The sequence below is a fragment of the Suncus etruscus genome, chromosome 5, assembly GCF_024139225.1.
Source record: "Suncus etruscus isolate mSunEtr1 chromosome 5, mSunEtr1.pri.cur, whole genome shotgun sequence".
NCBI lineage: Eukaryota > Metazoa > Chordata > Mammalia > Eulipotyphla > Soricidae > Suncus > Suncus etruscus.
The window spans coordinates 17,472,080-17,485,570 of NC_064852.1; the positions used below are offsets into that span (position 1 = coordinate 17,472,080).

The 13,491-nt window shown below is 53.3% G+C and overlaps 2 protein-coding genes across 2 annotated transcripts in view; one reads left to right on the forward strand and one right to left on the reverse strand.

The window, feature by feature from the left end:
* PRRX2 (paired related homeobox 2) overlaps positions 1-8,926 on the forward strand; it is a 56,763-nt gene extending 47,837 nt beyond the window's left edge. The window contains exons 2-4 of the mRNA XM_049774090.1: positions 4,693-4,880; positions 7,348-7,526; positions 8,791-8,926. Of these exons, the coding sequence (XP_049630047.1) occupies positions 4,693-4,880; positions 7,348-7,526; positions 8,791-8,926 (503 nt within the window). The remainder of the gene's footprint in view (positions 1-4,692; positions 4,881-7,347; positions 7,527-8,790) is intronic.
* Positions 1-13,491, reverse strand: part of ASB6 (ankyrin repeat and SOCS box containing 6) — a 370,010-nt gene that overhangs the window by 83,168 nt on the left and 273,351 nt on the right. The gene's annotated exons all lie outside the window — the stretch shown is intronic.

Sequence of the window (13,491 nt, forward strand, 5' to 3'; positions counted from 1 at the left end):
GGGGCAGGGAGGATAAAGCATCAGATCTCAAAGGGACTTGACTGCACAGAATAGAACTTGGCATCCCCCTGACTTGCTGTCCTTATCCTGGACCATGTTCTTCATCCCTCTGAAGGTTTCTGTGTCAAGGTGACTGGGGTGAAGGTGGAGGCTCCTGGCAGTCGATCTAGAAGGTGCCTTCAGAAGGGTGGGCTTGAGACAGGAGTTACAGGTCAGGGCACTGGTGGATCTCCTGGTGACACAGCCACAGCAATGAGGGCATCCCTGAGCGCCCCCTCTTCCTACAGATCAGCCCAGCAGGGCCTCTGGTCTGTGTAGACTCAGCTATGGAGGCATAAGAACCTAAAACTGGGTCCCTCAACACCCCCAGTCTAGAAATGTCTAACAGGTTGGTCCCTTCTTCAGTCACTAGCTCCCACAGAAACCTGGTTGCCCCACGAAGTGGGCGTCTGCCATAGCCTTCTTGCTTCACGGATGGCACAGACACACCCCAAATTCTGACACAGGACTCCTTTCCTGATTCGTCTGTGGGTTCCCCAGAGTTGACCAGCAGCCAGGCCGTGGGAGCCACATCTGCTTATCCACTCACCTGGTGAAATTGTTAGTGTTAGTTTTAGTGGCTGTCCTCGGATGTGGGGGCGAGGCCAGCTCACAGTTTCATTTATTGGGGAGATGGGAGTCCCTTGCCTGTGAAAAGACTTGCAGGGTCACCTGGTCACTCGGGTTTGCCAGCTTCAGGAGCTGAAGGTCTTCCCAGAGGGCCTATTCTTGTTTCCCTTCCTCCCATCAAGGTCAGAGCCCTGACTGGGGGTGGAGAAGCGTAAAACCATAGTACAAGCAGGAGGGCCTTTGCCTTGCAAGTGGCTGTCATGGATTACATCCCCTGCATCTTATAAAGTGCCCCGAGCCTGCCAGATGTGATTCCTGAGTGCAAAGCCAGGAGTAGTAAGCTCTGAGCTCTGCTGGGTGTGGGCAGGAAAAAAAAAAGCCTCGATTCCTTCACTAATGTGGTTTTACCATGTGGTTTAAACATCCGGGCCTCAGTTTCTCCATCTGTCACTTCTGGCTTGAGTGCCCTTCCTTCTTTTCTTCCTTCCTTCCCTTCCTCACTTCCTCCCTCCCATCCTCCTTTTTTGCCTTTCTCCCCCCTTTCCTCCCTTTCTCCCTTCTTTCCTTTCCTTTTCTACCTCCCTTCCTTCTTTCCTTTTTTCCTTCTTTCTAGTTATTTTTCTTTTGGGGCCACACCCGGTGACACTCAGGGGTTACTCCTGGTTCTGCTCTCAGAAATCGCTCTTGGCTTGAGAGACTATATGGGATGCCAGGGGATCGAACCACGGTCCGTCCTAGGTTAATGCATGCAAGGCAAATGCCCTACTGCTTGCGCCACCGCTTCGGCCCTCTTTTCTATTTTTCTTCCTTCTATTTTCCTTCCTACCTTCCTTCTTTTTTCTTTCTTCTTTTGTTTTGTTTTTTCCATTTTATTCATTTTTTGTTTTATTTTCCTTCTTTTTTTCTTTCCTTCTTTCTTCCCTCTCTCCCTCCCTCTCATTGTACTGCTTCTGAGACTAGAGGGTTGAAGGGTCCCCCTGGACTTCTCGGGGCCGAACCCTCACCTGCATCCTTCACCCCTAGCCTGGGCTGCCTCTTTCCTTATAAAGGGGGCATCTTCCCTTCCAAGGAGCCCCTCAGGCTCTGGGGGATGTGGCCTGGACAGAGGCGGACCCCTTTTCCCAAGAACCTCCGGGGTGCAGGGGAGGAGAGAGGGGAAAGGAAGGGGCCTCATCTTCTCCTCCGCCCCCCCTACCCCCTCTCTCAGACTCCCCTGGCTGTGACTGTTTCAGCAGCCCCAGCAAGCCCCCTTTGCCCAGGGCCCGGTGTTAATTTGTGAAATCCCACGTGAAGGTCCCGAGAACCCGCTGTTTATTTTTGCGAGTGTGTTGGCAGCGATCACATGGCAGAGGGCACTTCTTTGGTCCGAATAAATGCTAATTAATAAAAAGTTATTTATTTGCATTGGAGCACGCCGTGGTCTCGGGGTCAGGCGCAGACGGACTCCTTGGAAGCAAAAACAAACGAGAGAATATCTCTCAACAGCTTGGGAACGGCAGGGATGAAGAGGCTGAGTTTATTTGTCTTAGGAAGAATTTGCACTTAATTCCCTCCAGACTCTTTAGGCCCTTAAATTACCCCAACGAAAAAGAAGAAGAAAAAAATTCCCGGGGTGTCGGGGAGAGGCGGCCCCCCCAGAGTAGGACTGGTCCAGCCTCTTAGGCTGCAGACACAAAGTGCGTGGTATGCAAGGAGGGGAATCAGGGTTGGTTTCCATGTCATGACATAGGGACTAAAATACTTTGAGGCCAGGCCTTCAGCCCCCTCGAAGGAGCCTGTGTCCGAGACTTATTTGCAAACTCCAAGGAAAAGGGCCGGAGAGCCCTGCTAGCGAGGAAGGAAGAAAGGGCTTGCCTTGTGCTAGGCTGAGTTCAATCCCTGGCACCATCAAGAATGATCGGTGGACACGGAGCCAGAAGCCAGCCCTGAGCACAGCTGGGTGTGTCCTCCCTCCCCCCAAAAAATGCAGAACTTTGAACAAAAGGATTGGGGGGTGGAGAGGCTCAGCCCTCCTTGGGCACAGCGCCTGGGGCACACAACACTTATTACTTTTCCAAGTGCTTTTTAAGCCCCAGCCAATGCGGCCCCAGAGGGAGCCACGCGCCCACCACAATCCGATGCTGGGCTGCGATTCAGGAACTTTCGGGAACAGGATCCAGCACAGCCGAGAAGGAACAGAGGCCAGCTTTTAGGGCTCTGGCTCTTGTTGGCCCTGAGTTGCGGGTTCGAGTCCTGGATCCTCCTCCACGTGGGTCTATCCTCTTCCGCTGCATTCAGTTCCCACTCACTCTCTGATCCCATGCCTTCCAGGACCCTCTACCCCAAGCCCATCTTTCTCTGTGGGTGAACTGAGGGCACCTAAGGATTGGGGAGAAAGAACCTGGCCAGGCAGGAAGTGGGTTGCCTGGAATAGTGCAGCGAGACACAGGCTGTGGATATTTATTGAGCAATTACTTTGTTCTTGGCGCTGAGCTCAATACAAGCTTCTTCTGGTGACCTGGGCAAGCTCTGCTCCTCCCCCTTCCAGCTCCCAGAGATGAGAGGAAATGGGGGATGCTCAGGTGACATTTCTACAGCTAGGAGAGTCTGGAAGACAGAAATTCCTTCCCACCCACGCTGTCCCCAGGCCCCAGTTGCTGAGTGCTGGATGAAAGAGAAGCCAGGGCCCAAGTTATAGGAGAGCAGAGAGGGCAGTTTACCTTGTAGGGCTGACCTGGGTTCAGTCCCCTATCCCCCATATGGCCCTCAAGCCCCAGCAGGAGGATCCATGAACAAAAAACAGAAAGGCAAAAGAATGTCTGGAGGGGCCAGAGCGATAGCACAGCAGTAGGGTGTTTGCCTTGCATGTGGCCAACCATGGATGAACCTCGGTTCAATTCCTGACATCCCCTATGGTCCCCTGAGCCTACCAGGAGCAATTTCTGAGTGCTAAACCAGGAGTAACCCCTGAGTGCCGCTGAGTGTGACCCAATAACAAACAAAAAAATAATGTCTGGGGGCCAGAAGGATGGAACAGTGGGTAGGGCCTTTATCTTGCACACGGCCTACCCAGGTTCAATCCCTATCATCCCATAGGGTCCCCCAAGCCCTGCCAGGAGTGATTCCTGAGCTCAGAGCTCAGAGTAAGTTCTGAGCATCACTGGGAGAGGCCACAAACAAAAAACAAACCAATAATAAAAAGAATAATGTCTGGTAAGGGCATAGTAGTCAGGCACTTGTTTGCACACAACTAACCCAGATTCGATCCCCAGCATCTCATAGGGTTACCTGAGCGCCACCAGGAGGGATTTCTGAGCTCAGAACAAGGAGTAACCCCTGAGCACGGTCAGGTGTGCCCCAAAGCCCTCCACTTCAAAAATATATATACACAAGGGTGGGGGGACAAGGAAAAAGCTGGAACTGGAGCACAGGTGTGGTATGCAGGAGTCTTGGATTCCATCCCTGGCACTGCCTAGTTCCCTAAGAACCCCCAAGAGAGGCTCCTGAGCACCACTGAACATAATCCCCCACCCCCAAACAAAACCAAGTGTCTTTTAGAGGACTAGGGTTATTTTTGGAGGGTTCGATCCCCAGCATCCCATAGGCTCCTTTGAGTCCACCAGGAGTGATTCCTGAGCGCAGTGCCAAGAGTAACCCCTGAGCATGGCAAAAACAGTGATGGGTCAGTGGGAAGGATGATTGCATTGCACATAGTGACCTGGGTTCAACCCCCAGCATCTCCCATGGCTCCTTGAGCACCACCAGGAGTAACCCAAAAAAAACATTTCTGGGCGCACTCCACGATCTGCACGTTCTTTTTTGCTTGTTTGGTTTTCAGGGGGCACACCTGGCAATGCTCGGCAGTGTTTGGGGGACTGTATGGGATGTTGGGGCCAGTGCCCTACCGGCTCTCCTATCCCTTTAGCCCAATCTGCAAGTTCTGAGGATCTTTGGCCTCCTAGACTCTGGGCCAGATGCTGACCACGCGGGACTCCCCAATGCAAACTGGGGGGCTGTGTTCCCAGTGGGGGCTTCAGGGTGGCTTTTGGACTCTGTGGGATCCATCCACCACAGATCCCCAGCTCACCCCAGTGTCCCCAACAGGTGATTGCCCCAGCCCGGGGCGTGGAGGGGCCACCAAGAGGAAGAAGAAGCAGCGGAGGAACCGCACGACGTTCAACAGCAGCCAGCTGCAGGCCCTGGAGCGCGTGTTCGAGCGCACCCACTACCCCGACGCCTTCGTGCGGGAGGAGTTGGCCCGGCGCGTGAACCTCAGTGAGGCACGGGTGCAGGTAAGAGGGGCCATGGCTCAGCTGTGTGGCCTTGAGCAAGTCACTCAACCTCTCTGAGCCTTAGAGGCTTCTAGCTAGTGGGGACCACACCCCCAGGTCTACTTTATTTTGTTTTGTTTTGTTTGGGGGCCACACTCAGCAACTCAGGGATTGCTCCTGGCTCTGTGCTCAGGAATTACTCCTGGGGAGCTCACTGGGACCCAATGGGATGCCTGTGATGGAACCTCAGTTGGCAGCATGCAAGGCAAACGCTCTTCCTGCTGGGCTATCGTTCTGGCCTCTGGGGTATATCTTTTTTTAAATATAAAAACTATTTTATTTAGGGGCCGGAGAGATAGCATGGAGGTAGGGCGTTTGCCTTGCATGTAGAAGGATGGTGGTTCGAATCCCGGCATCCCATATGGTCCCCCAAGCCTGCCACGAGTGATTTCTGATTGTAGAGCCAGGAGTAACCCCTGAGCGCTGCTGGGTATGACCCAAAAACCAAAAAAAAAATTTTTTTAAGGGTCAGCGGGGTAGTACAGTTGATAGGGTGTTTGTCTTGCATGTGGCCCACATGGTCTTAATCCCTGGCATCCTATATGGCTTCCCAAGTCTGCCAGGAGTGATTTCTGAGCAGAGCCAGGAGTAAGTCTGAGCACTGCTGGGTGTGGCCCCAAAACAAAACAAAATTACTTTATTTAAACACCATGGTTTACTAGGTTGTTCATATTACAGTGGAGGTTTTATTTTCACAGTTACAAAGTTGTTTATGATTGAGTTTAGGTCATACAATGTCCAACAACCTTCACCAGGGCACATTTCCTACCACCGATGTCCCCACTTTCCCTCCCAACCACCACCCTGCCTGCCTCAATTGCAGACATTTTTCTTTTTTTTTTTTTTTTTGGTTTTTGGGCCACACCCGGTGACGCTCAGGGGTTACTCCTGGCTATGCGCTCAGAAGTCGCTCCTGGCTTGGGGGACCATATGGGAAACCGGGGGATCAAACCGCAGTCCATCCAAGGCTAGCGCAGGCAAGGCAGGCACCTTACCTTTCGCGCCACCGCCCGGCCCAATTGCAGACATTTTTCTTTTCTCTCTCTGTCTCTCTCTCTGTCTCTGTCTCTATGTCTCTCTGTCTCTCTCTCTGTCTCTCTCTCTCTGTGTCTCTCTGTGTCTCTGTCTCTGTCTCTCTCTCTCTCTCCATGAGAGTTCAAATATTTGCACAGGGTCTAGAATTGGGGTGAGGAAAAGGGTTGGGTTTTGTTTCTACATTTTTCCTTCCTTTTTTGTATATGTATTTTGTTTTTGGGGGGCCACACCCAGCGTTGTCAGGGAGTCTCCTTCCTGGCTCTGTGCTCGAGGATCAGTCTTGGTGGGCTCGAGGGAACCATATGTGTTTCTGGTTGGTGATACACAAGGCCAGCACCCTGCCTGCTGTACTATCGCTCTGGCCTGCGTTTTCTTTTTGTTTCCTTTGAGAGAGCCTCTGGGGACAGTGCTTGGAGGCCACCACCTGGCAGTGTGGGGAGGGGGTGTAAATGCACATATCAGTGTCTGGGATAGGTGAGACATCCTTGCCCCCAGCCTCACTCATACTGGCTGAATCAGTTACTGTCTCTGTGGCAGCCATGTCTGCTGGGGGACTATACCCCTATGGGCCCTGGGCACCCCTGGAGCTGCAATCAGGCCTCCCTTCTATCACTGAGTGAAAAACCTTTAGCTCTACATCAAACTAACCCACACAGCAAGCCCCATTCATCGCCTGTGAGGCCAGAGTCATAGCTCAATGGCGAAGGCACTTGCCTTGATGTGGTTGACCTGGGTATGATCCCCAGTATCCCATATACTAAGAGTGATTCCTGAGTCCAAAGTCAGGAGTAAGCCCTGAGCATTGCCACTTGTGGCTCCCAAATAAACAAAACCAATGGGAGTGATAGCACAGCAGTAGGGCTTTTGCCTTTCACACAGCTGACCCAGGATGGACTCAGGTTTGATCCCTGGCACCCCATATGGTCCTGGAGCCTGCAAGGAGTGACTTCTGAACTCAGAGCCAGGACTAACCCCTGAGTGCCGCTGGGTATGGCACAAAAACCAAAAAATAGGGCCTGGAGAGATAGCACAGCGGCGTTTGCCTTGCAAGCGGCCGATCCAGGGCCAAAGGTGGTTGGTTCGAATCCCAGTGTCCCATATGGTCCCCCGTGCCTGCCAGGAGCTATTTCTGAGCAGACAGCCAGGAGTGACCCCTGAGCACTACCGGGTATGGCTCCCCCCCAAAAAAACCCAAAAATAATAAATAAATAAATAAATAAATAATAAACAGAACCAATAAAAACCTTCCATCATCTGCATTTCACCTGGGAAAGACACAGAGAAGCAGATTTGCCTGTCCATGGCTAGTTATGAGACAGGCACATCCTGGGTCCAAAAGAACACAGGGCCCTGTTGCACCCCTGGTTCTGCTCACCCCTCCTTCCTGCCCTAGGTCTGGTTTCAGAACCGCAGAGCCAAGTTCCGCCGAAACGAACGAGCCATGTTGGCCAACCGCTCCGCCTCACTGCTCAAGTCCTACAGCCAGGAGGCCGCCATTGAACAGCCTGTGGCCCCTAGGCCCACTGCCCTGAGCCCAGACTACCTGTCCTGGACCCCTTCGACCCCCTACAGGTGAGAGGGGCTCAGTGGGAGGGTTGGGAGGGACAGAGGGCCTGTGGCAGAGACAGATCTGCCTGGACAGCGGGACCCCCTAGTAGTGGGAGGTGAGTGCCGGGTCATAGGTGTGGCCACAGGGTGTGGGACGGGCAGGTATGCACCAGGAGCGAGGATTGTGTATTTGGTGGCAGTAAGTATGATGAGTGTATGGGAAGGGGACCGAGATTGTGTAGGGAGGCAGCTGAAAGGGTGAGTGAATGCTGGAAACAGGAAGCCCCGGGATCGACATGGTGCCACAAGCACCCAGACAGATGGGCCAAACATACACACACAAAGACACATGCACACATACAATTTAGGGGCCAAAGATACAGTACAAGTGTTAAGATGCTTGACTCTTATAAGATCAGCCCCTGTCAATCCCCAGCAATGTACATGATCCCCCAAGCACCTAAGCATAGAACCAGGACTGGTACAGACACACACACACACACACACACACACACACACACACAACACACTTTGCAAGGAATGAAGATACCACTTCAGCCTGAGTTATAAACCTCAGGTTTGGATTCCCTTCATCCTGCCCTGGGGACTCTAGATGAGAAACTGAGGCAGAAAAGAAAGGGGTTTCTGCCCTAGGCTGAGTTGAGGATCAGAAGTTTTGCAACAGTTGGTCCTGGACAAACTTGACAATGCTCCAAAGGGGCAAGAAGAAAAGGAGGGAAGGAGGGAGGGAGGGAAGGAGGGAAGGAAGGAAGGAAAGAAGGAAGGAAGGAAGGAAGGAAGGAAGGAAGGAAGGAAGGAAGGAAGGAAGGAAGGAAGGAAGGAAGGAAGGAAGGAGGGGAGGGAGGAAGGAAGAAGGGGAGGGAGGGAGGGAGATGGGGAGGGAGGGAGGGAGAAGGGGAGGGAGGGAAGGAATACAAGGGAGTGAGTTTCTGCCCCTCTTGATTCTGGGGGTCCATCTGCCTTTCAAACTGTGGAAGCCACCCCCCAACCCATGGAAATGAGCCCACACACAACACCTTCAATCCAGGAAGCTACTTGATGCCTCTCTACCTGCTAAGTCTGGAGGATGCTAGGCAGTGGCCCACATGACCAGTTTCAATGTCCACCACTGGGACTTCCTGATCAGAGGGACTTCTAGCCCTCCCCATCCTGCACCCCCAGGGGAGGTCACTCCCCAGAATCCCAGGCTGAGGATAGGCTGGGGGGGAGACAGAGCTGATAGCCCTAGCCACGTTCCCCGCACACTCATGTGTCTTTGTGTCCCCAGCACGGTGCCCTCGTACAGCCCAGGAGGGGCCGGCCCCACAGCCTCGGGCGTCAACATGGCCAACAGCATCGCTAGTCTCCGCCTCAAAGCCAAGGAGTTCAGCCTTCACCACAGCCAGGTGCCCACGGTGAACTGACAGCGGCGGCTGCGACGCGGATACCAACACAGACCAGGGGACTCGGGGTCCTCAGGACAGGCCTTGGACGTACGCTCCACGCCAGCCCCTTTCTCAGTGTGGATGCTGGGCCCAGAGCTGCCGAGGCCCCCCCAGTCCTGCCGGGCTTGGCCTGGCCCTGCCTGGCCTGCGGATTCCTCAGGCCCCAAGGTGGAGCAGGGGCTCCCCAAGGACTTCTCTCACTTTGTGTATGAAAACCCCGAAGCTTCTGTCTCTAAGAAATAAACATTGTTTAAGCCCAGCCCGCCCACCCCCCCAAGGTTGCAGGACTGAGATGAGGGTGGTTTGATTTGGGACCACCTTGATGGGAGTCCCTTTCTGGCCCAGAACCGTGGCCCCTCTCTGGTCATCTTCTAGTAAGTTCTTGGTAGGCTCGCAGGGTCCAGGAGGTTGCACCTCCACCTTCCATGCAGGGTTTGGGAGAACCTGAGGTGTAAGTCTAGCCAGGACCCTTCTCCTGTACTCTGGGCTGGGTCCAGTGGTAACCCTGGGACAGAGCTGGAATGAACCCTTAGTTCCACATGGTGACAGGGGAGTGAGAGGGGACAGAGGACACAAGTGATATCTCTCCAGACAATGATAGCCCTCCCCAGAGGCTTGTGTGCCTCTGAAGCCAGCCCACACACACCTGCAGGACCCTTCAGGGAACATAGTTTGTGCTAAATAGCCTCAGCCAGCCCCCCCAGAAGTGGAGGGTTCGGACCTCAGTCAATTCTTCCTGAGGAGACTCACAGGCCAAGCCTGCCTCTCCCTTTCCTGTCTGGTCCACCCTGTGTTCAGCGTCCTGCAAATATCATGTCCTCATGGACTGACTGACTCCAGCACAAATTTCTTCTTGGTTTTTTGTTTGTTTGTTTGTTTGTTTTGGGGAGCCACACCCGGTGGCACTCAGGAGTTACTCCTTGCTCTGTGCTCAGAAATCACTCCTGGCAGGCTCGAGGGACCATATGGGAAGCCGGGAATTGAACCCGGATCCGTCCCAGGTTGGCCACATGCTAGGCAAACAAAACGCCCTACCACTGGGCTATCTCTCCGGCCCCCACAGATTTCTCTTCTCAAATCTTGCAAACTGGCCTCATGCGTGAAAGAGGAAGCCCATTCTGCTCTCCCCAGTTTGTTCCTTGGGATATACGCCCTGTGAGGGGACCTCCTTCACCCTGTGACTCTATTCTGATGGCTACTTGGACTTCTTTTCTGACAGCTGCAGGGACTCAAGGGGCACAGGTGTACGTGTGGGCGGGACTGCAAGGAAGACCTGGCTGGCAGGTGGGGGGCGAGGAGGGGCTGGTGGGAAAGGATTGGGTGTTACAGCAGATGGGGGGAGGGCGGAGGACCGCAGGTGGGCAGGAACTTGGACAGGGACCTCAAGGCTGGTATGGCAGTCATTCTGTTCTGACCTCTGCCTTGGGCGGAGTCATCCATTCAGTGGACAAATTGTGACACACTCATTGTGTTGGGGTGTGGGATGGAGAATGGACCCTTGGGCCCTGAGGAGACAGCCCAGAATTGACACAGGGTACAAGGCAGCAGATATTACGACAGACACAAGGGGGATCACATTTAGGAGCTGGAGAGATAGTACAGTGGGGAAAGCACTTATCTTGTTCGACTCCCCGCATCCCATATGGTCCCCAGGCACTGCCAGGAGTGATTCCTGAGTGCTCAGCCAGAAGTAACCCCTGAGCATCTCTGAGTGTGGTCCCCTAAATAAAGCAGAATAAAGCAGAATCACAAAATCTTGGTGTGGTCCCCCAAATAAAGCAGAATCACAAAGGACCTCATATCTAGCCTAAGGCATCCAGGCTGGCTTACTGGAGGAAGTGTTCTGGCGGCTGAAATTTCACACAAGGGGTCGGAGAGCACTTTCTGGAGAAGGGAATAGCATGTGAAGAGGTCCTGGGGTGACTGTCTCGGGGTGAGCTTTCCCTGGAGTGACTCTGGGGTGACTATCTCTGAGGTAACTATCTCTGGAGAGCGCGAAAGGGGGGCTGCACAGTCTGGTGGCCCGAGGGGGCATGGGAAGTCTGGACACAGCCCTGGGAGCTCAGAGGGCAAATAGGAGGTCTGGACACAGCTTAGGGGGCAGATGGAAGATCTGGGTACAGTCCAGGAGATTCAGGGAGCATCTAGGGAATCTGTAAACAGCCTGGGGGTATCAGAATAGAGGGGGTTCTAAGGCAGCAGACTCAGGTCTGGGTCCCTACCGCACAAACTGAGGGAAGAGGGGCTGTAATACAGTAATACAGTCCTACTTTAGGGACATGAAGAAGAACTGGGGTGGGGTGGGGTTGGAGAGATAGCACAGTGTAGGGCATTTGCCTTGCACGCAGCTGATCCAGGATGGACGGTGGTTCAAATCCCGGCATCCCATATGGTCCCCCATGCCTGCCAGGAGCGATTTCTTGTTTTTGTTTTTGTTTTTTTGGTTTTTGAGTCACACCTGGCAGCGCTCAGGGGTTACTCTGGCTTTATGCTCAGAAATCGCTCTTGGCAGGCTCGGGGGACCATATGGGATGCCGGGATTCAAACCACCGTCCTTCTGCATGCAAGGCAAACGTCTTACCTTCACGCTATCTCTCCGACCCCAACCAGGAACGATTTCTGAGCACAGAGCCAGGAGTAACCCCTGAGTACTGCTGGGTGTGACACCCTCCCCCCAAAAAACTGGAATGCAAGGGGCCTGCAGAAACTTCTCTTCGAGCCTCCACTCGAGCTCCAGAATAGGAAAAGCACCTCCTTCCTCCCTTCTTTTCCTCTCCAGGACCCCCAAAAACGCAAGCAGTGAATTGGGAAGTCAGGCCCTCTTGTGTGCTGGATTTCCAGTCTAGATCAGGGGGAGGCATGAGATGGGGCCAGACTGGCGGTTCTGTGTAGTAGAGATGGGGGGTCACTCCAGGCCTGGGGGGGGGGCTCAGGATCCCGATTCCCACGGGGTCTTTGGCCCTGCAGAGGATGTCAATGTCACTCCGAAGAAAACAAAGCATCTTAATGGTTTCCACATGCGGAGGACAGGCGCTGAGGGCCTTCGAGCAAGATGCAGCTATTCCAGCAGCTCCAACAGCACCGGCCGCCAAGGCCTTAATTGCAGGGCTGTGTGGGCAGCCTCCTGGGCACCCGTCCCGGGGTAGAATTTTCCATGAGAGGAAGGTCCCCAAGGTCTGTGCCGGGCTGTGGAACTTGGCCGCTCCTTTACCCACCTCCCACCTCCCTCTGCCCATTTGGCTGGGCAAGCCAGGGACAAGTCATTGTGTGTGGCGTTGTCTATTTTGATTGGAAATAAAGGAATAAAAGAGACAGACAGACAGGCAGGCAGACATTTTGCCTGCACTAACCTGGGTTCAATTCTCGGCATCCCATCCCGTTTCCCAAGCATAACCAGGAGTGATCCCTGAGTGCAGAGCCAGGAGGAAGTCTTGAGCACAGCCCAGTATGAAACAAAAACTTAAAAAAAGAAGGGCTGCAGGGCTGGAGAGATAGCATGGAGGTAAGGCGTTTGCCTTGCATGCAGAAGGTCATCGGTTCGAATCCCGGTGTCCCATCTGGTCCCCTGTTCCTGCCAGGAACAATTTCTGAGCATGGAGCCAGGAATAACCCCTGAACACTGCCAGGTGTAACCCAAAAACCACAAAAAAAAAAAAAAAAAAAGAGGGGCTGTGGGCCGGTGAGGTGGCACTGGAGGTAAGGTGTCTGACTTGTAAGTGCTAGCCAAGGAAGGACCACAGTTCAATCCCCTGGCATCCCAAATGATCCCCCCAAGCCAGGGGCAATTTCTGAGTGCTTAGCCAGGAGTAACCCCTGAGCATCATATGGGTGTGGCCCGAAAAACCAAAAAAAAAAAAAAAAAAAAAGAGGGGCTGGAGAGATAGCACAGAGATAGGGCATTTAATCTAGGACAGACCTTGGTTCGATCCCCAGTGTCCCATATGGTCCTCCAAAGCCAGGGGTAATTTCTGAGCGCATAGCCAGGAGTAACCCCTCAGCATCACGAGGTGTGGCTCTCCCCACCAAAAAAAGCAAGTAAGTAAACAAAAGGACCAGTGGTTGCTGAAGGAAGGCACTTTTCTTTTCTAGACCATCGTTTTGTTCTCTGTAAAATGGGGATAACAGGCTCTGTAAAAGGGGGGCCCATAGCTTCCGTGGGTAAATAAACACTTCAGTGATCACAGCAGAGCAGAATGAAGGTAGAGAAAATAAAGGCTGGAGCAGTAAGTATAGCAGGGAGGATGCTTGCTTTCACCCGGGCTGCCCAAATTCCATCCCTGGCATTTCATGTGGTACCCTGAGCCTGCCAAGAGTGATTTCTGAATGCAGAGCCCAGAGTAACTTGTGCCCCTGGGTGTGGCCCTCCCCCTAAAAAAGAGAAAGTAAAAATATTCTACATCCTGGGGCTGAAACTAAAGTAGTGGGGAGGGCTCTTCCCTTGCATGCAACTGACCCAGGTCGATCCCTGGCATCCCATATGGTCTGAGCTTGTCAAGAGTGACCCCTGAGTCTGGAGCCAGAAATAAGTTCTGAACATTGTAGGA